A 27,030-nucleotide genomic window follows, 5' to 3' on the forward strand; every position below is an offset into this window, starting at 1 on the left:
TGAAAAAGGCTGTAACATGAGTTTATGTAGGCTTTTATATTATTTTGATGTATTTAATAATTACAAAACTTGCATTCTTTCAAGAAATATAAAAAAAATAATAATTATATGCCACTAAATAAAATTAGGCAAATGCCAGGCTTAAAAAGACCAGGGTGACTATGACTACATAGTCAGTTTCCTCATGATAGCTTCACAAGATATCAGATGAAGGGCTAGAGGTTCTTGCAAACCTGGTGATTTGGATCTCAGTGGGATGAGTGGGTGTTGTACTTGGAGGCAGAGAAGTCAACTGAGTACAGACATGTACAGATTTCACCCAAGGGCAAAAAGGAATGTTTGGCTGAGGAGCTCTCCTGGCTTCTACACTTTTATTTAGCAAGGATGCAGACCAGACCCTTGGCCTCTATGCATTCTGCAAGCCCACTGATGGCATTTCCTCACAGAAAATCCCCAGCCATTTTCTGACACAGTTGTATGTCACAAAGGTTGTGGGATTTCCCTCAGATGTTGGAGGAAAACATACCACTAGTTTGGTGTTGTCTGCACAGTAATGAGCTGGTTCAATACCTGCCCCTCCAGTCAGCCACGTACAGGCTATTGTATGCTTGCACAGGAAAAATGAAAACCAAGTAATACTCTGTTGTAAAAAGCAGGAAGCCTGGTCACAGATACAAACATCCTTTATCATACTTACAGCTTTGGCAAGTACATGAAGGATATCTATAGATCTGCATACCCACTTTTACTTAAAGCCTTAACATAAACAGCAAATATCTTAATATAGGCAGTACTTGAACTTTTCCTTTTTGCAGCAGACATGAAACACAACATTTAAAAGGCTGCAAGTCCTGGTACCATGCATTCACAAGCCAGCCTCTGCTGTTCTTCCTCCCTGTAGGTAGTATTCCCAGTGTGCTCATAGGTATCAGTGTAAATCATACATGTAACTATAAAACATGGGACTAGGAAGTCTTCTGCAGAACATTATAACACGTAATCCTTTGGTATATTTATTACAGTTCTCTGAAAGTTATTTACGTTCTTGCCTCAAGTAACAGTGAGAAAATTTTGCACCAACACTTGCTCTAATTTTTATCTTAGGATTCCTTGGCATCACTTAAATAGCTTTTCTTTCACTCTGCTTTTAACTCACCTGAAAGATTATGGACAATAACTCTGTTCATTTCACTTTTTGCTTAAATAACACTAGTTATCCCAAGCCAGTATCTTTGTCTCTGCTCATGAAACAGGTTCATAATTTCTCATACCATTGCATCTCTTTGAACTTACTATTCTTGAATGAGGATGGCATAAAAGATACACAATATTTTTATGATCCTGTAGTATCTTATACAAGGACATGAACAACTAGATTTCCCATAATTTCTGGAAATATCTCCGTTAGTACAACCTAAGATTGCCTTTGGTTTTTATATCCTGTTGGTAGCTTGCAGTCATTGAAAGTTTAGCTACTACATATTAAGCTATTTCTTACTCTCTGTTGCTGTCAGCCTTCAAGTTCTCTGTTTTCAGCAGAGCAGTTTGTTGTTAGTGCACAGCCTTGCATGTTGCAGTCTTACCTGTGCCTCCATTTCTGTTTTTGCACTGTGAGGGTCATCCACTAACAATTTAATCACCTCTCAGTGATGCAGTCAAATGTATCATTACTTTCAGTGTGTAAAAATTTGCATCAGTTCCAATCTTATTTTATAGTTCAATGGTCGACCACTGGTTTTCAATAGACTTCTGGAAGACAGTGAAAAGAACCCCCTTGAATCATGTCTTCTGTGAGTGTAACATTCTATATATTGTGGTATTGCCAGCCATAGGAGGTAAAAAAAAAGCATGAATCAGTGCCAAAATGTAATACTATTTTTTTTTTATTTAAAGAAATTCAATACAGAGTGCCTTTTCTAGTCAGTATTTTTTCACTTACTGCTTTCACAGCTTCCTTCAAAGTAGAAATAAAGCTCAGGAAGGCAGTTGTACTAAACATGAAAAATAGATCCTGTTCATTTAGAATGGGGAGAGACAAAGTGTGAAGGTTTCAATACAACATATTGTATATTGAAGGAATATTGCATCTATACTCCTTTTAAGATGAACTAACATATTTGTTGGAAGTGAGTAAAAAGTCTTGAAGCATGGCCTCAATAGAAAATTTGCTTTGTTAACAACAGTACTCAGCACTAAATATTTTATTACTCATTTTAATTACCTGTCAAGTACTGGCTATTTTTGCTTAATGACACCCATGGTTGCGCAGCACAGTAATTGGTTAAGAGTTTTATTTAGAGATGGAAAACACTTGCTAAAAGCAATGGAGATATCACTGCAGTATTATATATTATTAATGAGGAAGGCCAAGGACTGTAGAAAGGACTGCACGCGGTCGGTGCCCCTCTGAGGAGCATAAAATATCAGGGAGAAGAGCTCCTGCAGACCTGCAGTGCTCAGGCTGAGAGCAGCCATGCCTGGAAGGACTTTGATATCAAGGATTACCCAAAGCCATAGAACATCTCAGCAAAACTATTTGTCACTCACTGACAGGATGGGAGGAATATCACAACTGCACTTGAGATAAAGCACTCGGCTGATTTCAGGTCTCCTGTGGATTTCTTGGGTTATCTCCAGCAGATAACGACACCTTTTCCTGTTCGCAGTGCAAACCTGTTGGGTGCTTTGTCAGTGTTATGGACCTTCACTTCTCTAGATGTGCCATGAGATGGGTGGGTGGAAAGGCCTCCTCATTTCTCATGAGGTGTGGAACGTGCTGCACATGGTCTGCTTTTCCCTGTGGATAAGTGTTAAAAAATCTCAGTGTTGGTGCATAAGGGACCTCAGCCTGTAGCTTTTTTTGGTTCCCCTGCAATGTGCATCCAAGAGAGGAGTTGTCACACCACAGGGCTTTCTGGAACCCACAGCCTCTTGCATCCTTGCTTCAGCCCCTCTTCTTGACTCCAGTGATGCAGACCTGCAGTCCAGCATGCTAGTCACAGAATCACAGAAGCACAGAAGCACAAAATCACAGAGCTGTTGGAGTTGGAAAGAACCTCTAGAAGTCATCTAGTCCAACTCCTTCCATATTTAGATGGAACTTCCTGTGTTTCAGCTTGTGCCCATTTCCCCTTGTCCTCTCACTGGGCACTACTGAAAAGAGTCTGGCTCCATCTTCCTTATACCAACTCTTCAGATATTTATAGATCTTGATAAGGTCTCCTATCAGTCTTCTCTCCAGGCTAAACAGCTCACTCAACCTTTCCTGATATTCCCCAGTTTCAGTCTGCCTCTCCAGGTTCTTGAATGGCAGTGCTAGCAGGAATGGCTGTAGCAGTAGGACTTGGGCCCTTTGTCCCCTATTTGCCCCATTTAGCATCTCAAAGGAACATTCACCTCTCCCAGCTGTGAGATAACAGGCTTGTGTTCCCTGACACAAATGTTATTGATTTTCGCTGGTCTCCCATGAGATGTACACTGCTCTTTCTTCAGTTTTCTGTCAGTAAAATACTTTATTGAGGGTGATTTTCAGCATAAATCCATAAGCATTGGTGTTAATGCAGTCAAGGGATGTCTATAGCAACAGTTGTCCTAAGGTCTCTGCTCTGCACTTTGAAATTTCAGTAGTCTGTGGCAGAAGTCTTCAGTTTAGATTTGGGAAAACATCCTCAAGAAAATTAATCTTCATAGTACTTACCTGAGAATATACTTGCAATGAAGACACGGAAAAATAATGTGAACAAAACCTGGTTGATGGACATAAGAAAAAAATGGCTTGTTCTTCCATCAGAAGTACATCAGTTCTGTTGGGGATCCACATAGTAATATCACATAGACTTTGACCTGCATGCATTTGTCATTCAGTGCATCCCAGCCCATCTGCACATGAGTGAGAATCCCAATTATATTTGACTTCCTTGTAGACAAGAACTGTGAGTTCCTGAGTTCTGACAGCTTCAGCCCAGAAAGCAAGCAACAGGAGTGAGACAGGCAGACTTCCACTTTCCTTATGACTAGGGGAAGGTGAAATCATAATTTGCCTGCATTTTGTGATTTTGTATTTGTAAAAACCAGTTGAATGCTTTCCAGACAGAAGTTCTCAAGGTTCAAGTGTGCAGGCAGTTGGAAGTATTATCCATCTTTGTACACATTTTAATTAAAAGTGAAATGGAATTGAAATGGCTTGGCAGGCAGAGAGATCCACAGCTTCCTATGGACGTGAGGAGAAAGTGTCGCCAGGTATCTAACCTTGCCAGATACTGCCTGCTTCTTGAAAATAGAGGTGAATAAATATTGTGCAGATTTAATTATACTGTTAGACAGCCCTCACACCTGGGTACACCACAGCCCAAAGAGAAAGGTGGAGTCAGAAGTCCACTGAGCATGCTCCTTTCCTTGAGGGGATCAAACCCTAGAAAAAATGCCAAAATAAACATTCCAAAACTTGATATAAAAGTTAACTAAAAAGCTTATTTACATTCATTGTTTTACCAGATCAGGAATGAAATACTGTGTTGTTTTAAATGAAGACCAGATACAGGCTCAGATTATATACCTTTGAGGTTTAAGAATCCAAACACTGGTTTTGCAAGTGGTCTCTAGTTTTATGACAGATCGATACAAACACACAGATCTAATTTCCTCCATAGTCTAGAGTACTCACAAGGGATGTTATGGGTCTGAATTTCTGGACTGAATTTGTGGGCTGAAGGAGTGTCTCCAAGAGATGTCAATTAGATTCCATCCTAGACCCTGAGTCCTGCCTGGGTCTGCTCCCCAGAGCTTGCTTTGACACCCACTGGTATTAGTAGTGTCCTGAGTATAGGAGATGTTCCTCTGCACGCTTGATTCCACACTCAGTGACCATATTACTCTCTGCATTTATAAAAAAAGACTTCATAAAAGAGGCAGCCCCAGTGTTTTATTTAAAGCAACAGGAGCACTGGTGGATCCTCACTTCTTGGGAAGCTTTGGCTTTTCCTCTGCAGTGTGCTGAGAGATGGTTTATCTGAAATCTCTGGCTCTGCATTCTGGCTTCTCCTCACATTGACAATGGCTGTGGGCAAAAAAGTGGAGATAAACACAATGATGAGAACTGATATCAGGAGCTGCTTTGCAGACACCCTCTGTAACCCTCTTTCAGATGGTAGAATTCCTTCTTTGCCACAGCTACCAACAGAGAAGTGTCTTGATCCTATTTCCAGTATGACCCCATGTTTTAAAAGGTATTTTAGCTTCTGTGGATATCAAGTGGCAGAAGTAAGTGGCTGCAGAGCTGAAGCATAAATAGAAAGAGGAACAGGCAGCAGCAAACTGCTGACACTTCAGCTGGCAAGCCTGGCTGGAAATGCTTGTCCCAGCAACACAGATAGCATTTGCAGAGTACCTTCGCCGTCGTCTCTGTGTACAAAGTTTATATCGTCACTGACCTATTTTATTCTTTTTGCTGACAGCAAAAGTTTAGTGTAAAGGACATTTCATGTAGTTCTGTATTTTCCTGGGCGTGTATATGTGCACAAACTCCACCCTATGCTCATTTGTAATGAATTGGGTCTGCAGCTGACCTGTGAGTTTTAACTTTCAGAGGGAATTATGCTTCTAAGTCACTGAGACTTAGAAGACTTTGGACGATATTTTTAGTGCTGTATTTTAGTGCTGTAAGATGCCTGTAATACAGTTCATACACTTATGATCAAAAACCAGCCAAATTTGTCATCTCTGGGGGGATAAAAAACTGTTCTGTTTCCAACAGAAAGGGGCAGTTCTACCTGCCAGTGGAGCAGTTATGATGTCTCTGGAGAAGAGATGTGGAAAACCAGTGAGTGCTCTTTAGCCACCGTGAATTGTCCTCATCTGTGACAAGATATTTTTTTCTGTCCATACAATTTTGTCACAAAGCACACTGTGACTTCTTTTACTTGGAAATAAGTAAATCCTTTTCTGACAGAAGTTTCAAATACTTGAAACTTGTGAATGAATTTGAAGATTGCAGAAGCCACTTGCAATGCTTTCCCCCCTGAATATCAGTATTAATTTTCAAGGGATCTAATGTGGCTTTTTTCAGAGTTTATCCTCAGGTGGTAAAACTGTAGTTGGTCAGTGCATGATGACTGGCCGTGGTCATGCTGGGCTGTGCAGACAGTCACTGAACCCAAGGGTCCATGCTGAAGGGAGATGTAACACAGCAGTAACACCTGAGCGTGTCCTAACTCATCAGCGATGGTTGAGTACTCTGGGGCAGGATATGCTTCATGCCATGACTAATTAAAATATCAGTATATATAGTTCAGTATTATTCCTTTTATGTGGTCTCCTAACTGTTGTTTTTGTTTGTTGGTTTGGTTGGTTTTGGTTTTTTTTTGTTATTCCATTAAAAAAAAAGAAAAAAAAGTTGTTAATAAAATCATAGAACCATTCAGGTTGGAAAAGACCCTTGGGATCATCGAGTCCAACCATCATCCCTACTCTACAAAGTTCTCCCCTAAACCATATCCACCAACACCACATCCAAACGACCCTTAAACACATCCAGGGATGGTGACTCAACCACCTCCCTGGGCAGCCTATTCCAGTGTCTCACCACTCTTTCTGTCAAAAGAAAAATTTCTTAATGTCCAGTCTAAACCTCCCGTGCTGCAGCTTGAAGCCATTCCCTCTTGTTCTGTCGCTAATTACCTGTGAGAAGAGACCAGCACCAACCTCTCTACATCCACCCTTCAGACACTGCTGGCTCATATTCAGCCTCTTGTCAATGAGAACCCCCAGATCCTTTTCTGCCAGACACTTTCTAGCCACCCTTCCCCAAGCCTGGAGCATTGCCTGGGGCTTTTGTGGCCCAATTGCAGGACTCAGCACTTGGCCTTGTCAAAGCCCAGACCATTGACATTAACCCAACAATCTAATCTATCCAATTCTCTCTGTAGAGCCTCCCTATCCTCATGCAGATCAACACTCCTGGTCTCATCTACAGACTTACTGATGATACACTCTATGTCCTTATCAGATACACTCTATGTCCTTATCAATTGCTCTTATATTGTTCTAGAATTATGTATTGATAGATAGATAGATAGATAGATAGATAGATAGATAGATAGATAGATATAGATAGACAGACAGACAGGCAGACAGACAGACACAGAGATTAGGGGTTGACCTGCTAGAAAGCAGCCCCATGGAGAAGGACCTTGGGGTCTTGGACAAGTGATCCATGGGACAAAAATGTGCCCTCGTGGCCAAGAACGCCAGTACATCTTGGGATGTATTAAGAACAGTGTGGCCAGCAGGTCAAGGGATGTTCTCCTCCCCCTCTACTCTGCCCTAGGAAGACCACATCTGGAGTACTGTGTCCAGTTCTGTGTTCCCCAGCTCAAGAGAGATAGGGATATACTGGAAAGACTCCAACCGAGGGCTACAAGGGTGAATAAGAGACTGAAATGTGTCATACAAGGAAAGGCTGAGAGACCTGGGGCTGTTTAATCTTGAGAAAAGAAGACTGAGAGGGGACTTTATTCATGTCTTTAAATACCTGAAGGGTGGATGTCAAGAATGAGCCAGTCTCTTTTCAGTGGTGCCCTGTGATAGGACAAGGGGAAATGGCACAAAGCTGCAATACAGGAGGCTCCACCTGAACACAAGGAAAAACTTCTCTGCTGTGAGGGCGATGGAGCCCTGGAACAGGCTGCCCAGAGAGGTTGTGGAGTCTCCTTCTCTGGAGACTTTCAAGGCCTGTCTGGATGTGTTCCTGTGTGATCTGCCCTAGGTGTTCCTGCTGCAGCAGGGGGGTTGGACTTGATGATCTTCAGAGTTCCCTTCCAACCCCTAAGATTCTGATTCTATGATTCTATATGTATATACATAGTATTATATATAATGATCTATGTAGTATACAAACATATCACATAAAATAGAAATTATATATATCATACTTATATTTGAATAGATCATAAATACAAATATGTAAGCACATATATATATATATACACACCTCTCTTATATATGCATATATATACACATATGTGTGTGTGCATGATTGCTTCAGATTCCTTGCCTTCAGGTAGGCATCTCAGTGGTTAAAAGAGGTGAATGAGTGAAGCACAATATGAAAGTCTTCATACCATGTTATTTATCAAGTGTCAGGAACTAAACTGTTTTCCTGAACTTTTTTATTGAGCCTTGCTAGGATAAACTTAGGGACTATATAGGATGTACCAGGGAATGGTAGATGAACTGTTGAGAAGATTACCAATGTGTCTTTTCATGCATAGAAATCAGGACTGGATGGTGTTCTGAAAGATATGTGTTAGCTAAGCACAAATTACTGGACTTAACAGAGGGAAATAGCTGGGTGAGATACTTGGACCATGGTTAGTGACATCATTACCATCTTCAGCCAGCAGTCTGGCCTTTTCTGGGCTTTGAAGGGGAAGCCAGACTCTTGTGCTGGCACTGCCTTTGCAAAATCTTTACCCATTGGCTCAGAAAAAGATTCAAGAAACTTCAAAACATGTAATTTTCCTGATGGAAAACAAAATGCAAGTTTCATGTAGCTGTGAGAGTTGTTTCTTCCCAAGTTGGTGCCTGATTCTTCATTCCTTAAGCAAAGACTTTGATATTTCCATTATGATGACTTTTCTGACAGTTGGCAAAGAAAAAGCCTAAAAGCCTCTCAACAAATAGCTTTGTTGCTGATTAACTCTGAACATGTTCACTGCAAAGCAGTGTCCTGGGTTAGCCTGTTCCATGCTACTCAGAGGGAAGGCACTTCTATTTGGAGCAAGAGTCCCTACATGTTGTTAATTAGGAGCAACTCCTGTTTAGACAGGCCCCCAGGAAAACTGTTGTGGCATGCATGCTTGCAAATACAGACTGTCTTCATTTGTTGTAAGTGTGGATAAGAGCCACGGATATAAAACTGTCAATATTAAAGAGTTGCATGTACCTGTTACAGTTCACAGGCAATTGCTCAAACACTTTAGTTCTCATGTTGTTTTCTGCAGGTAGGGAACAATGTGGCTCCAAGTGCAAAATCTGGCAGGTAATCTTGAACAATATATGGAATTAAGTATGGATGATGTACAGTATTGTTTTCAGGTGTTAAGCTATTAAGCTGTAGAAAGAGGGACAACTTTTCAAAGGTTTGTTAAATCAGGGTGTACTCCCATCACACCTTGTTGTTCAACCTCTCTCTTCTCCCTCTCTCCCTTCAAACTGGTCATGGTTTGTAAGTTAGTTAATTCTCTTAAGCAGCTCTTGAGGAAAAACTTCTAGCAAGAGAAATGTGACTGGTGTCCAGTTAGGGCTTTTCCAGTCATCATGCAGATTGGCTGACAAAAAGTAATTAATGTCTCTTAAAGGGAAAAAGTCAAGGTCTTTTGATAAGCAGCCTGTTTCCCAATGCCAATGGATAAATCTGGTATAGTTGGAGGTGTCCCTTCTTGTTGTAGGGGCATTGGACTAGATAACCTTTATAGGTCCCTTCCAACCCAATACATTCCATGATTCTATGATAAAGAATTTACCACTTCACTTGAGTATTGGTTCCAGTGTATAATTGCATTCACTGTTACATTTTATTCACTTTTATCCCATTTGATTTGGCTCCTGATAAGTATTTCTGAACACTGACACATTTTTAGAGTTCCTTCCTAAACTTTGGATTCTGATCTCCTTTTATAACCTGATGACCCAACTATTGGATGAGGGAAAGGCTGTGGGTATTGTCTATCTGGACCTCCAGAAAGCATTTGACACGGTTCCCCATAGAACTCTCATAAAAAACCTGGCTGCTCAGGGCCTGGATGAGCACACGATCTGTTGGATCAAGCCCTGGCTGGACAGTCGGGCCCAAAGAGTGGTGGTCAATGGAGTCAAATGCAGGTGTGGCCAGTCACAAGTGGTGTTCCTCAGGGCTCAGTGTTGGGACTGTTTCTGTTTAACATCTTTATTAATGATCTTGATAAGGACATAGAGTGTATCATCAGTAAGTCTGCAGATGACACCAAGCTAGGCAGGAGTGTTGATCTGCATGAGGATAGGGAGGCTTTACAGAGAGACTTGGATAGATTGGATAGTTGGGCTAATGTCAATGGTCTGGGCTTCAACAGGGCCAAGTGCCAGGTCCTGCACTTGGGCCACAACAACCCCGGACAATGCTCCAGGCCTGGGGAAGTGTGGCTGGAAAGTGTCTGGCAGAAAAGGACCTGAGGGTTCTCATTGACAAGAGGCTGAATATGAGCCAGCAGTGTCTGAAGGGTGGATGTAGAGAGGTTGGTGCTGGTCACTTCTCACAGGTAATTAGCAACAGAACAAGAGGGAATGGCTTCAAGCTGCAGCACGGGAGGTTTAGACTGGACATTAGGAAATTTTTCTTTTGACAGAAAGAGTGGTGAGACACTGGAATAGGCTGCCCAGGGAGGTGGTTGAGTCACCATCCCTGGATATGTTTAAGGGTCGTTTGGATGTGGTGTTGGTGGATATGGTTTAGGGGAGAACTTTGTAGAGTAGGGATGATGGTTGGACTCGATGATCCCAAGGGTCTTTTCCAACCTGAATAGTTCTGTGATTCTGTGATTCTATGATTCTACATTCTGCAGCATATACTCAATAAATTTACCTGAGGCATTTATATTTGTATTTTAGACTAGGTTCAATTCCAATTTATTGAGCTAGTTCTCCTCTACATACTTTGTTTTGTAGTGGGTTTGTAGAGGTGAGGAAGCCCTGGCAGAGAGAACAGTATACACCACCTGGGGGAGAATCTGAATTCCCTTTCTGTTCTTTATTTCAGGTAAATTAGCATGGACGTAATTCAGTATGAATACAATTGCTATAGAAGTTCCCACTTATCTTTGGAAAGGTGGATAAATTTCTTTTTTCAGATTTCTTGAGGCTTATGTTGTCATGCTCTGTTAGACTTAATGATTTCATAACCTCTTAGCAAATTTGGATCCACTTCAGCAAGTGGGTGGAGATAATAAAGATTATGCAATTTCTTTTAATTTTAGGAATATAGGCAAAAAGGTGTATAGGGAGACCCTGTAAATGCTCCATGTGAGGAAAAAGGTTGTTGTGGGAACTCATGTCTTTTGACATGACAGGGCCCTTGAGATATTTATAAGCCATCCAAGCAAAGTCTTCTGTAAGAATTCAAGACATAAAAATTCATTGCTGTGGCTCTTGGCTACTGGCTTTTGTATGGAATGCCAGACCAGCCCTGCCTCACTCCTACATGGTGTTTGGACAAACAATTTCATAGAAGGGGATTTCCTTCTTGTATCATATGAACTCCATCCATTTAGACTTACACCAATGACAGAAAGCTGGGTCAGACCTTCTGCAAATGTATCATTCGCTCTTTCCCTGTTTTTGTTCTTGCAGATTATTATGTGACATAAGACTAGATGAGCATTAACAGAATCTGGAATCTATTTCAAATGTAAAGCTCAGTTAGACATACTGATAATTGCATGTTCTATAATTAAAACTGTGTAGGCTTTTCCTTCTAAGTATGGCAACAGCTGTTAGAGCACATCTGGAAAATATGCTTTAAGCAAAGGTTTTTTAGCTCAGATAATTTCACAGTGCATAGGATATTTACCAGCACTTTTTTCCAGAATACTAATCTGATTAATCAGTAATTTTAATATAAAACTCTTCATTTTTTAATGTTTTTTTGCAAAGCTGGTTTTACATTCATATCACATACTGGCCATTCCATTGTAGTACACAGAATCACAGGATCACAGACTGTTAGGGATTTGAGAGGGCCTCAAAAGATCATCTAGTCCAATCCCCCTTTCAGAGCAGGATCACCTAGAGCAGGTTACACAGGAATGTGTCCAGGTGGGTTTTGAATGTCTCCAGAGAAAGGACTCCACAACCTCTCTGAGCTGCCTCTTCCAGTGCTCTGTGTCACCCAAGTTCAAGGCTAAATGCTGCAAAACAAAAGCTTGCTTTGGTACTCATTTTAGGTAGAAGGCTACACAAGCCTTGTCTGATGCTCTAGTAATACTTTCTTTACTGATTTCAGCCAAATATTTTCCTCTTCTTTCATTCCAAAGTGAAGTAATTGTTTCATACTGGATTCATATTGACAGGAGAATGGACTTCTGCTCTGTGCTTCTTGGGGCTCATCTTAGAGCCCTTCTGTGCTACGTCCCTCTCTAGAAAAGAGACAGTTGTACCCCCTACAACTACAGCATTACTCACAACATTTGGGCTCCTGTCACAACCAGAATTATTGTGGTTTCTTTACTTTCTTCAGAACTGTTGGATAGACAGGCACTATGAGAACAGAGTGGTTAAAACTAGTAATTAAAATGGAAACAAGAAAGTAGAAAACCTAAAAAAACTTTAAAAAACAGTATCCAACCATTTATTGATAATGGTACGGATTTCGTTTATTTGAGAAAAAATGATGAAAAATAAAGATGCAGAATCTCAGAACCTTTACTAAGGAGGTAAAACTAAAATCAGGAGTTTGCATTCTGATGCAAGTATCTCAAAAGCAGCCAGCCAACTTGCTTTCAAGATGGTGGGGGAGATTTTGCGGATAGATAACATTTACCAACAGTTTCCCAAGTGAGAAATCAGTTTCCCTTTATTTAGAGTAGGAGGCAGCTTTCTTGTGCTAGATGACATTGTGTTGGAACAGCTTTGCGACTGAATTTTAAATCATAAATGCAATGCTGGTTGTGCAGCTGGAGGCAAAACGCAGTTACCAAACCAAGGAAGAAACTACAGCTAAAAAGATTAATGAGATTAAAAGTAAATAAATAAATAAATAAACCTATGGCTGTGAAACTGCAAAATAAGAGTAACATGGAATGTATTAGTGGTAATGTGGGAAAATTAATTCTAAATTATTGACAGTTTAATTGACCTACAGGAAGTATTTTGATAGGCTTAGTATGTTGTGCTGTTCTTCATTTTTAAACCTTTCTCACTGGGCAGCAGGCCAGTTTTCCAAACATGGGGTTCAAAGTTGGATGTGTGACTGAATCTCTTCCTCTTCCATCCAACACCTTCCAAGCCCATCCTGTGAGCAGGGCTCGGATGCCTCTGCTCCCCTCGTTCCCCAGTCCTGCTAGTTACAGAGGCTCTTGGCAAATGATACTCACAAGGTGATTTGGCTCCCAGGCTCCGACTGCATGAAGAAAAGGTCATTAAAGATCGGCGGCACCACCTCAAGACGTACCCGAACTGCTTTGTTGCCAAAGAGCTGATCGACTGGCTGATTGACCACAAAGAGGCCTCAGACCGAGAGACGGCAATTAAACTGGTGCAGAAATTACTGGATCACAGCATTATCCACCATGGTGAGTGCAGTATCAGATGCTAAAAAGTTCTAAGCTGAATTTTGTTGACTGCTGTGAAACAGAGAAATCCAGTTCCAGCTCTTCAGCCGAGTATAGGACAGGTAGGATCTTTTCCCTGCCAGAAAGAGAACATGTCTGTTGAACTATGCTGCTCCGCAAGATCTCCTGTGTCCTGAGGGACGTGGAGAGGTTGAAGGGGTGTGGAGTGACATTCCCCATGTCAGTACAGGCCAAGGAAGGCACTGGAGACTGTGCTTGTACTTCCCTGCCTCCAGAGCAGCCCCAGCTGGATCCTGGCCGCTCTGTCCCTGCTGCCCTCACCTCCCTGCTTCCCAGAGAACAGCTTTCCAGCTGAAAAACCCACCTGAAAAACCAGCCAGCAAAAAAAGGTCATTTTTCTCACGTGGATTAGCTCTCTGGCCATATCCCTCACACCAGCTGCACAAACATTAGTGCTGGTACAGCTACAACAAAGTTAGTGGTCCGACTGTGCCCTGATTAATTTTCTCTGAAACTTGTTTCCTCTTTGAGATCTGTTCCTTTCAGCTTCTTGAATAACAATTTAGGCTGATGAAAAGGAGACTTCCAATTCAGTGGTAGCATTTATTTGCCTCTTGATACACAAAAAGGCTAGGAAGCACACACACAAAGTAGATCCAAGCCCTTGATTCCAAACATACAGTATTACCTATTTCAAAAAGGCGAAATGTACCATTTGTTTCCCGTTTAAGAGAAAACAGAGCAGCTGCAAAGAGACGAATATTGACTTTATGCAGAGGTCAGTGTATGTGCAGCAATAATGCTGCTATATGCAATACATTAACACCACCTTAATTAAAGGAAGAAATGCACATACTGAATGAGTGCCACTTCTACAGCTTCTGCTTGGCTATTAAATTAAAATTCTGTGTTGTTATGGAAACCGGGACTCACAGTAGATAGTTAAAGAATAAAGTAATTATAGGGTATTCAAATCTGACTACTTAATCCTCTATTGAGAAGATGTCAGTGAAGAGTTACGTGGCTGCCTGAGTGACTGAATTTAACTGAGCGATAGATGTTTTATTGCTGAATGCCCATTTAAAGCTTTAACAACCTTCAAATGTTTTCTACCTCAGGATCCAATTGCACACTTTCATAGAAATTTTACGTATGAGTGTATGTGTTACACATAGAGCAGGTGTTTCTTGAAAATGCTCATGTGTTGCACTCAAATTTAATAAAATAGCTTGCAAAGTGAGTTAGGGTAAATCCAGAGAGGTTCAGTCAGGTTCTGTGGGATGCTCAGACCTTCCTTTCAATTCCTATGTCAAAAGACAGGGGTACCAATTCCCGCTTCTGGGGTGCAGAAGGTGAGCCCGTGTATGGGTGCTGGCAACACTGCTAGGAGAAGCTTAGTTGGGATATCTTTACCAATAATTTATGCCCTTGCTGGAGCTCTGCTCTGCATCTACAAGAGTCCATCATCAGCTGCTGTCTTATAAACCTTATTTAGCATTTCTCAGTGTGCTTGCTCCTGTTGTACCTACTATTTGCTAGCTGGCATGGAAGAACAAGCAAGACAATTTTAAGAGGTCAGAAGGCTTTAATTTTGACTGATCCTGCAGCGTCAGGTTTCCTACAACATTGCTCAAATGATACAAGTAACTTTAAGAATCTTGTGAATCCTTAAATTATTGGGTGTTCTTTTTTTAACAAACAAGCTAACGGAATGTTTTAATCAAAAGGTTTTCTGGGTATATAGCAGATGGATGCATTTTTGTTCACAAAATGATGAACACCTATCCCCCTCACCAAGAAATCTGGTTACCTATCCAGAAGTTTCCTCCAACCTTTAATCCATTGTTAGAGCTGAATAAAGTTGTATGCACCAAAATACAGGAGTTCAGGCTCCATAAATGTAGAAGTTGAAGTTCCACAGTGAGACCTGCTAAATGGATCCTCAACTCCTTAACTTCTATATGAATATTTATTTCTTTATTTTGTGTTTCAGTCTGTGATGAGCATAAGGAATTCAAGGATGTCAAACTCTTCTACCGCTTCCGAAAAGATGATGGGACATTTCCACTGGACAACGAGGTGAAGGTGTTCATGAGAGGACAAAGACTGTATGAAAAGTATGTTGCATTCTGTATCTGTAATGTGTTGATAATCGTACCAAGGGAGGCAAATGATACTTGTTAGTCTGTTTGAATAGTCAGAGGCTTTCAAATCAATCAGGAATGGGTCTGCGTAGTCCCATGATTTTAGCTGGTAACCAACCCTTCTCTCTCCCATTTCTCTTTTGCTTTTCTACATGTTCACTTGTAACATTTTCTTTAAAATGAAATAGCATTTTCTGACATTCTGGGTTGCAAATACCTCCTATATGAGATGTAAAGCCTTGTACTCTGTCCTGTAAAAATTATTTCTAAAGGATGATTTGCTGTGTAAAACTGTAATCACAGGGCCTAAAACATGAATACATCAAAATGTACTGAACAAGTGGCTATGAGACTCCATGTTTACAGCTTCACCAGGAGGTATGATTTTAAATAATATGTGAAATTAAGCTTCAGTGTTCTAGTCTGAAAAATTTCTACTTCAGAAGGGTTATATTAAAAAAAAAGTAGTTTTTAAAAAAACTCAAACCAAACCTATCCAAGAGCATATAATTAAGATTCAAAACAGGTGATTATGCTGAGGTATTGAATATCCCACTGGATTACTTCTGTCAAATAACTAGGCAGCTTAATCATACTTCCCAGTCTGTAATTAATGACATTTTTATTTAGGTTTCAGTGTAAAATTTAGGATTCAGATAAAGTTACCTGAGACTCAGTGACTGACTATTTAAAGTAAAAAAATAAATAAATTGTATAAGACACAAGAAAATACATAATTGGAAAAAATCCTTCAGTGAATGCATTGGGACAAATGAATTGAATCACCCACCTGCAAAATGTTCTGTGCCTTACTAAGCACAGCTTTTGCTCCTTTAGACTCTGTAACACACAGTGCCTGCAATCCTGGCCCATACTGTGAAAAGCCCATCAGTGTGTCTACAGTAGCAAACTTTTTTTTCTCTTTGTTTTCTATATTTCTATTCTTTTGTAAGAAAAATCTTTTTATTTGTTATTGTTGGTGAGGCTGGTACCAGTCATCTGCATGAAAGGAGCTGTGGTGGGAAGAACTCTGTTCTGTCAGTGTCTGCTTGCATCCCTGTTTCTCTGCATGGACAACTGTCCCCAAACCAATGTCTTAGTGACCAGTCTGTGCAACACTATACTAGCAGAAAAATGTTCATATCAGTTTAGATTGTTCTCATCTTAGGAAAGAGGTTAATGCCAAAAGCAGCACCTATATCTAAATATAACTGCAACCTCACAAGGTAGTTGCTCCTAGGCAACGTATCTAAAGGGTTCAGAAACCTTTAAAACCAGCCCTGACAGCTAAATATAGTATAGATTAAAAATATCTGGCATTTCAAAATCAGTCTGTGACAGTCAAAGCTGGTAAAAATTCTCCATGGATCATTGGAAATATTATATGTTCATGTGAGATAAGAACCTGGGCTATCTGGGCTTCACTTTGTTTATTGCAGCAAATCCAGCGTGCAGAGCATTCAGATTTTACCTGGTCCTTTGTCCATGCACGTTTGTTAGCAACATCTTCATAGTTTCACTGGATGCATTTTAAACTCAAAATCGAGTAGTGAAAGTCAGACTACTACATTTTGCAATGAAATGGTTATGTGTGGTAGTTGTATCAATTTGCTGATAGTGTTGAGCAAGAAAATATTAATTCAGTGCAATTAAAATTGTTATCAAATGGCAAAAGCTGGAGAAAAGCATTCAGGCACAGATATGAAGTCATTCACCAGGACATTCAACATGTTTATCAAAATGCCTCTAGGCCTAATTTCAAGAGAAATGAAACTATGCCAAAGGAAATCTCTCTGAATCCAACATATTTTAAAAATCTGTGTCTAATTTTGTGGCTGTTGCTGATCTTTGTTAGACTTTGCTAGTTTAAACTAGACATTATAATACTATTTCCTGCCCTTCTCCACCCACTGCCCTGGGGCTGGAGTACCATTACATTCAGAAGCAAATGTAGTTTGTGCTTGCCCGGAGCTGTGGACATGTTATCCAAGAGCAGTCCATGCAGATTTGTACCCTCAATAGCTAAAATCAGCAAAATGCTTTTGGAGGATCAGCAGGTTGTTGCATGAGCAGAGGAATGGAAGCATTAGGCAGGTGCCCTGCATTCAACCAGCTGTTTTGGGTGAATGCCCTGTGTTCTCCCTTGGGACTGGAGAACATTAAGCTCCTCTTAGCCTGGATTCTCTTCTCTTCTCCTTTACCTGCTGTGGACATCTTCAGTGGCTGTGTGCTTGGATTTAAAATCAGCCTCTAATTGTTTTCTCCCTTCATTTGCACTGAAAATCATCAATCAGTTCAGATTCCCTGCTTATCATTGTGAATTTTGGTAATCCTTCCTGTGAGCATGCCTTTGAGTTTATAACTAGAGATGAAACCTACTTGATTTCCTGCAGTCCTGTTGATATGGTAAATTGCTGAACAGTTTGTTAGGTCCAAGGATGGTACCAGTTTTCATATTCTACAGGACTGACCAGATAGATCAAATGTGATAAACATGTTTCCAATTCAACCCTGTTAAGCAGCCTTCCCTGAAAATCTGAAAGAAATCCATCACAGACCTTTCAGAGCTTAAAAATTTTGAAAGAAATCAAGTTGTGCAGGCATCTTATTTTATGATGTTTGCAGTTTGCAGGAGGTTTTGGTCAGGCACATAGGACTGTTGTTTCTGGTGCAGTTGGATTTAGGAGCTATAAGTCATCTCATGGTGTTGACTTCAACTGAGATTTTTCAACCAGATTTCACAATGAAAGAAGTGCAGATTTATGGTTTTCATTTCAGGAAATAATTCTGATAATTTCAACACTGCATTCTTTGAACCACTTTCATTTTAACTCATCAGTGGTTAAGTCAGATTTATCCTCTGATGCAGTTATTTAGGTAAAACAAGGTTAAAATTTTCTTTTGAAAATGGGTTGAATTTCAGTGTTTGGCTAAATGAATTCTCTTAATGCAGAATAATGCCAATTTTAGCAGATAATATGTTTTGACATGAATAGCTCCATGTTTTTTTAAACAAGGAGAAAATGGAGGAGATAGAGGCAGTTTCTGATTCTGGCTAACGAAAGGACAGGTTTTGGCTGATATAAATTGGTACAGTTTTGTTGACAGCCATGGAGTTACAGTGAATTACTTCAGTTAGCAATGTAAGTCTATGGATTGCTGTTGCTGGGTTTGTTAAACTGTCAATTTGTCATGTCTGTTTGTTCACAAGTCCAAATCCTTTGCAGTGCTATTCTGGGCACATGCAGAAGGGTGTGAAATGTCAAGCTGAGTGTTTTTCCACTTGATATTTTTCCAAATTTCTTTTGTTTCTCTGTAAAAATCTAACAATTAGCATCTCTTTGTAAAGGACCTCTCTATCTGCAACTTCAATGAGCTGGTCAACTAATTATAGACTCATCACAGAGCCATTAAAATAATACTAAGGATTTTTTTCTTTGGTGCCTGCAGAGCCTGGGTAACCAGTTCTGGGTAGCCATGCAGCAGATGGTATGAAAAGACACGAGCTTTGGGTTTGTATTTTTTTTCTGGGAGGAAAAAAGCCTGGTGAAGGAGGCACATTTAAAGATGTTCCCTTGGAGCAGCGTCTGTATTAGATGTTGTTCATCTGGGACAAAACATTGCTTTGTGTGCAGACGCATTTAAATCAAAATACAAAAAAGAATAAGGTTTTTGCAAGAGTTCGAGAGTCAACACCTTGTCCTCTGTGGCACATCTCTTGCTTTTGGCCTCATCCCTGAGTTCAGCTAATTCTGACTTCCTTAGTTTGTACTCAGCTCAGAGGTGCAGGCAACAATGTGCCAACATATAAACATGCAGTTCAGTGGATCTGCCACTGACATACAGCTGTGGCTGAGCAGCCTTTTCCTGGTTTGGTGGCCTGCTGCCTGGTCATCAGATCCAGCTAGTTCAGGCTTCTAGTTAGCTCTTGTTAAAGTCAAGGGAATAAATCTCTGAAATCACAAGGGCTGGGTTCTTTCAAACCTCCTTGTAATTTCATGTGAAACTTTTCTCTGTGTTCTTATGGCACAGATTTTTCTGAATGGCTCCTAGAGGAGGTGATGTTATATTCCATGGACTCTGAACATGCTGGCAGTTCAAGAAGGAGATAACACACATATGGATTTACATGATTTTTTATTTTTTTTTTTTAATCAGAGGGGCAAAGATGAGGCGCTTCCAGAATATTCTTGTTACAGTTCAGTAGTGCCCTTAATTTCAAATGGTCGGTGAAGGGAGAGGACTTACTAGTCTTGCGTGGGAAAAATAGCCATGCAACTCATGACCTATTAGTCTGAAAGTCTTACCACTATTCTTGTTATTAGCCTATAACAAATAAAATAATTATGAAGATCAATTAAATTAATAAAGAAGGAGGCTATGGTGCTTGGTCTACCAACAACAACAAAAAAAGTGTGATTCTGTGTTGAAAGGGAATGATAATAATTTCTTTTTTCAATCTTCTATTTCAGACTGTCAGCCTTACTTTTGCATTGACAAATACTGAGACTTTTTTTTTTTTTTTTTTTTTAATACTGTGTCATTGTAGGTTACTTGAATGGAGAAGAATATTATTAGCATACCTAAACTAGATGCATGCCAATTGCTAGGGGATTTAGAGACACCTCAGGATGTTATTCTGAACTCTGGTGTTATATGGAGCCAGCTGGGGCACAGAAACTCTGAGACTCCAAGTGTTCAGGTGTGTAACATCACTGACTGCAGCTTCCCCCACTGGGTGTTGGACACTAAATATATATCAACCACCCAAACCACAGTATTACATTTTTTTCTTCCTCTTGGATTTTTCTGCAGCTGTTTTAAAGCTTATGGAGAGAATTTTCAAAAACATCTAAATGACCTTGAGGCATAGTCTTGCTAACTGTAAAAGCTACTTAGGGTTTTTTGAATGCATTAAGTCACAATCTGGTGCTTTTAGGCTAATTTTTGTTTCAAAGTTGTTTCTACGTTCATTTTTAGAGAAGCTAAAGAACTAACTAGGCAAAATGTGAAACTGAAAAACCTTGTTTTCTTTCAGGGAACAAATCAAGAAGGCATTAACTTCACACAGGGATATAAGGCCTAATTTTTTTTTTTACTAAGCAGTTATAATTCACATCCTAAGTTTAGACCAATAGCTTGAGGAAAGATTAAATAAGTCAGTGAAAGGTTCACATGTTTGCTTAGTATCAATGAGATTGACCAGAACAGATCTGGAGATGCTTTTTTAAAGAACCATTTTCCCTTCCAATTTTTTTCCACCCCCAATACCAGGCTGATGAGTTCTGAAAATACCCTTTTGCAAGCCAGGGAAGAAGAAGGAGTCAAGTACGAACGGACCTTCGTGGCATCGGAGTTCATTGACTGGCTGATCCAGGAAGGAGAGGCCACGACACGGACTGAAGCAGAGCAGCTCGGCCGCAGGCTTTTGGAGCATGGGATTATACAGCATGGTGAGAAATCTACTGCCAGGTAGCAAAAGCTGCACTTCTTGGAGTAGTTTCTTCAGGTCAAATCATGTCGAAAGGCTCTTGTCTTCTTGGTCATAATATGCCCAAGTTCTAAATAACTTCAGGTAGGAGTTTAGGTAAGTTTAAGTGATAAAAGGGGGGCTTTTTCAAAAGCTTGTTGTCTTAGTTCTGAAAATTCTACCTCAAATGCAAAATACAGCTGGAATTTGGGATTGCATAATAACAGCATAAGGATGTGGTTGAAAATCAGTGTTCCTGCACTTGTGGTAACTAACTTGCAGAACTTGTTATCTGAAATGTATATAATTGAGGTAAATAGCATTGTAAGGATCAAGTGGGGATTAGAGCCATAAATAAGCTAAATTTTCTATGTAGAATAAAAATGACATGTTCTGTATATCCTCCCCCTTGAGGACAGGAGCAGACTACAAACTGGTGCCAGAAAAGCAGCTTTCCTCTTGGCCATGTCACAGAGTCATTCTAGTATGTTTGAGCAAGCGAGAGAGTATCTCTTCCAGCTGAAGTGTTATTATATTTGTCCTGGTGGTGTAACTTCTTTAAGGCACAGATTGAGTATTTTTTCATGATCCAGCACAATGTGGCTGGCAGATGCACCTTCACCAAGAGCTCCTTATGTTAAGGGTGATGGAGATGAATTTTTCTCACTGTACTGCCCCAAGGGTGAAGAAATAAACACCCCTGGCACTAAAACCCATTTTGTATGTTTTCATCATCTACTTGCAGTGCAAGTTGCCCTTCTTTGACCAGGCATTTTCCACCATAAATGCGTTGCAGGGCCTCTGGGAGTGATGAGGGGTGCCAGGAGATGACAGAACAAGCTGCCAGTAGCTGTTAGCTACATTGCTTAATGCACAACAGGAAAGTAATCAGATCCTGGTGATCCAAATGTTGTCATATCAACACTAGTTCTGACAGAGAACAAACAATACATGATACTAACAGGTTGTTAATATACAAGGTGCTACACTGACTAGGTTGCTTGTTGCTTTGTGAGAAAACCTACTTTTAAGGAAAAGAGAAAAATGGGGGCATCAGTGACCTGCGCAGTTCCTTTATGGTTGTAATCATGCTAACATTATCTCTAGCTTCCAATTACTAGGAGCTACTCTTCAATGTTTACAGTAATCAGCTTCCAGTTCTATAATTACCCCTGTGCTTCCTATGATTTAGAGAGTTCCAACTGCTTGGAGCTTGACAGGCAGGGAAGGTATGCCACCCCTCCTCTTTATAGCAGCAATGATTTCATTCCTATTTTTACCCAAGAGTTTTCTGTATATAAGGTGAACTTTTCTTAAAAAAAGAAAACAACAAAAAAAAAGTAGTAGGTTTATGCTGCTATTGATGTTTTTGCAGAGGAAATACAGTCAGAACTTGGTATTTGGTTCAAAGCTGGATTTACTTTCCTATTGGAATCTTTGCAGAGCTAAGAAAGTCAGGATGTGACATTTATTGCAGATCAACCTTCTTTTTCGTTAATTAAAGCAAATGCTCAGCAGTGCACTTTGGCAGGGAAATAATTTTGCCTGTCATGCTGGGTTTCTGGGGTAATCCAGTGATGATGGCACTGCTCTCCTTTATGGATTGCCCTGGCCAGTTTTGCAGGCTGATCCCCTGCCCATCCTCTTCCAGCAGTCAAGAGCACATGCAAAGCACCCTGTTAGAAAGAGATTTGAAACTCAAGAAGTAATCACAAACAGGGCACTAGGAATTGGTTTATTACTGAGGATGTGGCCTTCTCATTCCAAGGTGCCATCATCTTCCTCACTCAGCTTTTATTGGGTCAAAGGTAACTCAGGATTTCACACTGAATTAATGGGAAAGCTGGAAATAAAATAAAACTCAATCATGTTCTTGAGATTTATCTTTACCAGTGGACATGCTCTGTGCATGCTCCTAGGCAGATTTCAATCTCCGCTGGATTTCTCTGAAATTATTCTATGATTTATCTAGGTGGAGTTTGAAATATTTATGAAAGTAATAGAGAATTAACGTGGAGCTGGTGTGGGGTTCATCTTAGTAAGTGGGTATGATCTATGTATTTTGAAGGTTTATGTAATGCTCATTTCCTCTAAGAAGGGAGCTCAGTGTGGTAACTCCCTGTGCAGAACTGGTGATACAAACTGGAAAACAGCAAGAGTGGTATTCTGTTTCCCCCATCTCAGTGAATTCTAGGTCCAATTGCAAAAAAAACCCAAACCAAGCCAAACAAACAAAAAACCACCACCAACAAACTGTCTCTTAGGACAGCAAATTCATTTCACCATACTAAGCTCCCTTTGGTTTATCTCATCAGCAGTACCAAAATGTTACTTGACACTAATTGGCATCCTTGTTGGCAGAACCAGAAGAAAAGGGTCTTGACTGTACAGGAGTGGAGAATAAAACATTTTTCTGCCCTAAAGGCAGTTTTCTGCTAGGAGTATTGTTTTATTTCCACAATATGGAATAAAATAAAGCTTGCTCTAATATTTTTATGAAGTATTTATTACCTTATCTAATGCAACAGAAAGTAATAGAAATGGTTCAGTCATGTTGCCAATCTCATTAGAAATTTTCCAGCCACAACTGAATTGTGCAATTTGTTTGTACTGATACTTTCATTTCAATTGCTCAGAGAAGCTCTACTCTGCAGCTGAGGTGCTGTATTCAAAACAGCTTCCTGACACATTTATCTTCACTTTAATTGGTCAGAGGCAAAACAGGTTTCACACAGGAAACAAACACTGCTGTTAATTTTAAAAAGGAAAACAGTGGTTTAAGAGGAATTGTATACATGCTGTAAAAACATAAAATGTTTCCGTTTAAAAATAATCTTATTGATCTCTTTGGGCACATATAACTACACTTATTTCCCTTGCCGTACATGAAAATGTTGAAAAGTGCTTAAGTGTGAATTGCTTCCTTCCAAAATCCCACTGGCACATGCAAATTGTAACCTACAAATCCCCGTTTTCACAAATAGGAGCGTCATGTCCTTTCCTATGGACTGGTAACCCCCAGGCACTACTGTATAACAAAAGCGTAGATAGCAGGTTACTATGCGCTGTACAGTTCTTGAAGGCTGGTGTTGGCAGGGCAGTTACCAGGAGTTATTCTGTATTTGGGAACACTGATGCTCTTCACCAGGATACAGGAATACAGACTGTGCAAAGAATTTTAAACAAAGTGATGCCCATTCAGTAGGGGCAGGGACAAAAGGTGCACAGAACACATTTCTCAGCCTTAGAAAAGCCCCTTTCTAGGATGGTGAGGTATGTAGAGCACTGTGATATTAACAGGTAAGACTTTTATCCAGGAGACTGGATTTTTCCTTGTTCTTCATATGGGAATGGTGAGACACATTAGTTACTATGGTAAAAATTTGTGTGCAACAAGAGAAGAAGGAGGTTCTCTGCCAGCTCCAGGATAGATGAGACCAAAACCAGAATGGGCTAAGGGGATAGCATGAGAATCCACATACAGTAACAGCTCTTGCTTAGTCTCAAAAATTGAGATACTGAGATGTCCATGGAGGAAAGAGGGAATCCACAGAGCTCTTTCTAGCATCATATTTTGGCTCATACTTGGTCATGGCACTTGCTGCAGCACTTACCCTGTACCTCTAGTCCTAGCAGCAGAGCTAGGGCAGAGAAGCACGTGTGATAGGTTCTGGAAAAGCCATAAACTATGCTTTCCTGAGTGAATGAGGGGTGGAAAAAGCTCTTTTTAAGATGACTGTCTAGCAGGTATCTTCCTTTGAAATATTTCATCAGTGCTAGGATTTTAAAGGGATAGTAAATATGTGGTAAGATGTACTAGGCATGACATGAGTGTCTTCTGCCCTCACTCCTCTCTACAATACCATTCAGCTTTAAATAGCTTTATGGAGTTAATTGCACTTGGCCAGACATGGTGTGTTCAAGGCACACATGTTCCGGCTTAGCACGGAAGCAGGTGCTTAACACCACTCAGGAGTTAATCTTTCATCAGCAAAACTCCACTGTGCAAATTACTTTCAGAGATGAAAACAAACATTTTGCAGTGACTTAGCAAGAACAGTAAATATTGACACATGCTATCTCCCTGTCTGCAGGAAAGTCTTAAAACATATATTTAATTTTCCCTATTATTTGCAAAGACTCTACATTTATACAGTAAAATTCCTCTAACAAGATAATCAGTGCATTTGGTTTTGAGCATCAGTATACACGATGGAGTTGAATGATTGTTATAATTGCATTATATAATTGGTTATAAAGGATCAAGCAGTGGCTGGACAGTCGGGCCCAAAGTGTGGTGGTCAATGGAGTCAAATCCAGCTGTGGCCAGTCACAAGTGGTGTTCCTCAGGGCTCAGTCTTGGGACCATTTCTGTTTAACATCTTTATTAATGATCTTCATAAGGACCTAGAAGTCTGCAGTAAGTCTGCAGATGACAGTAAGCTAAGCAGGAGTGTTGATCCGCATGAGGACAGGGAGGGTCTCAGAGAGACTTGGATAGATTGGATCGTTGGGCTAATGTCAATGGTCTGGGCTTCAACAAGGCCGAGTGCCAGGTCCCGCACTTGGGCCACAACAACCCCAGACAATGCTCCAGGCCTGGGGAAGTGTGGCTGGAAAGTGTCTGGCAGAAAAGGACCTGGGGGTTCTAATTGACAAGCGGCTGAATATGAGCCTGCAGTGTGCCCAGGTGGCCAAGAAAGCCAGTGGCATCCTGGCTTGTATTAGAAATAGTGTGGGCAGCAGAAGTAGAGAGGTGATTGTCCCCCTGTCCTCAGCACTGTTGAGGCCACACCTGGAGTATTGTGTCCAGTTTTGGGCACCTCAATTCAAGAGAGATATTAAGGTGCTGGAGTAAGTACAGAGGAGGGCAATGAAGCTGGTGAAGGGCTTAGAGAATAAATCTTATGAAGAATGCTTGAAAGAGCTGGGAATGTTTAGTTTGAGGAAGAGGAGGCTGAGGGGAGACCTCATCAGTCTCTACAACTACCTGAAAGGTCATTGTAGAGAGGTTGGTGCTGGTCTGTTTTCACAGGTAATTAGTGATAGAACAAGAAGGAATGGCTTCAAGCTGCAACAGGGGAGGTTTAGACTGGACATTAGGAAAAAAATTTTCACAGAGAGAGTGGTCAGACAGTGGAATAGGCTGCCCAGGGAGGTGGCTGAGTCACCATCCCTGGATGTGTTTAAGGGTCTTTTGGATGTGGTGTTGGTGGATATGGTTTAGGGGAGAACTTTGTAGAGTAGGGATGATGGTTGGACTCGATGATCCCAAGGGTCTTTTCCAACCTGAATAGTTCAATGATTCTGTGATTGTGGGAGTAGGTTAAATATCTAACAATATCTTTGACTTTTGTTGAAAAGCTTTCCCTCTCTCACCTAAAATTTCTGTAAATTATGAAGTATGTGTTGTTACTTTTGCATTAGACGTTTCTTATTTGTAAGTGAAAACTTGGCATGTAAGTGAAAATTTGGCATGAATAAAGGAAGAATAAACTGCCTTTATTCTTAATTCTTCCTTAAGAACTTAATTAGTTCTTTGGAACTCCTTTTCTTGGAAATATCAGCTGCAGATAGGAATTTATAAATGTCATTCAACCATGCAATAAATCTTTGTCTTAAATGGCAATAGTTTTCTCCTTCTAAAGTTAACACATACATTTTTATAATATCATTTTTCTAGTCGGTCTAAGACCTGGATCACATCAGGCATTGTTTATCTCCAAGCATTCATTTTGTGTACTCCATGCTAAAAATTATAAAGCATCACATTTTTACAGATGGTCCTTTGTTTTATCTCAGTAAAACACAAACCTTCAGTTAGTCTTTGAAGTCCTGCAACACAACTTTGTGTTCATTCTGAGCCATACTCCCCCTGCGAGGATGCCAGGCAGAGGCACTCAGCTGTTTATTTGTGTGGCAGTTCTTCCTCAGCAGTTCCCATACTTAGGAAGAGCAACCTCATCCATGTTAATTCAGATGCTTCTTCTAAGTCTGAAGACCATTTTTCATATTTTTCATTATTTTGCTCTGGTAGGGAAGTCAGAGAAAAAGAAATTGATATGTGATTCCTATTCCATTGTCTTCTCGTTGTGCT

General features: G+C 40.3%; 1 protein-coding gene across 3 annotated transcripts in view; it reads left to right on the forward strand.

Annotated features, from left to right (window-relative positions):
• DEPTOR (DEP domain containing MTOR interacting protein) overlaps window positions 1–27,030 on the forward strand; it is a 78,078-nt gene that overhangs the window by 15,775 nt on the left and 35,273 nt on the right. For all 3 annotated transcript variants that reach the window (XM_051612617.1, XM_051612618.1, XM_051612616.1), the window contains exons 3-5: window positions 13,141–13,319; window positions 15,313–15,436; window positions 20,738–20,916. In XM_051612617.1, the coding sequence (XP_051468577.1) occupies window positions 13,141–13,319; window positions 15,313–15,436; window positions 20,738–20,916 (482 nt within the window). The remainder of the gene's footprint in view (window positions 1–13,140; window positions 13,320–15,312; window positions 15,437–20,737; window positions 20,917–27,030) is intronic.

The sequence above is a fragment of the Apus apus genome, chromosome 2 (assembly GCF_020740795.1).
Source record: "Apus apus isolate bApuApu2 chromosome 2, bApuApu2.pri.cur, whole genome shotgun sequence".
Lineage (NCBI taxonomy): Eukaryota > Metazoa > Chordata > Aves > Apodiformes > Apodidae > Apus > Apus apus.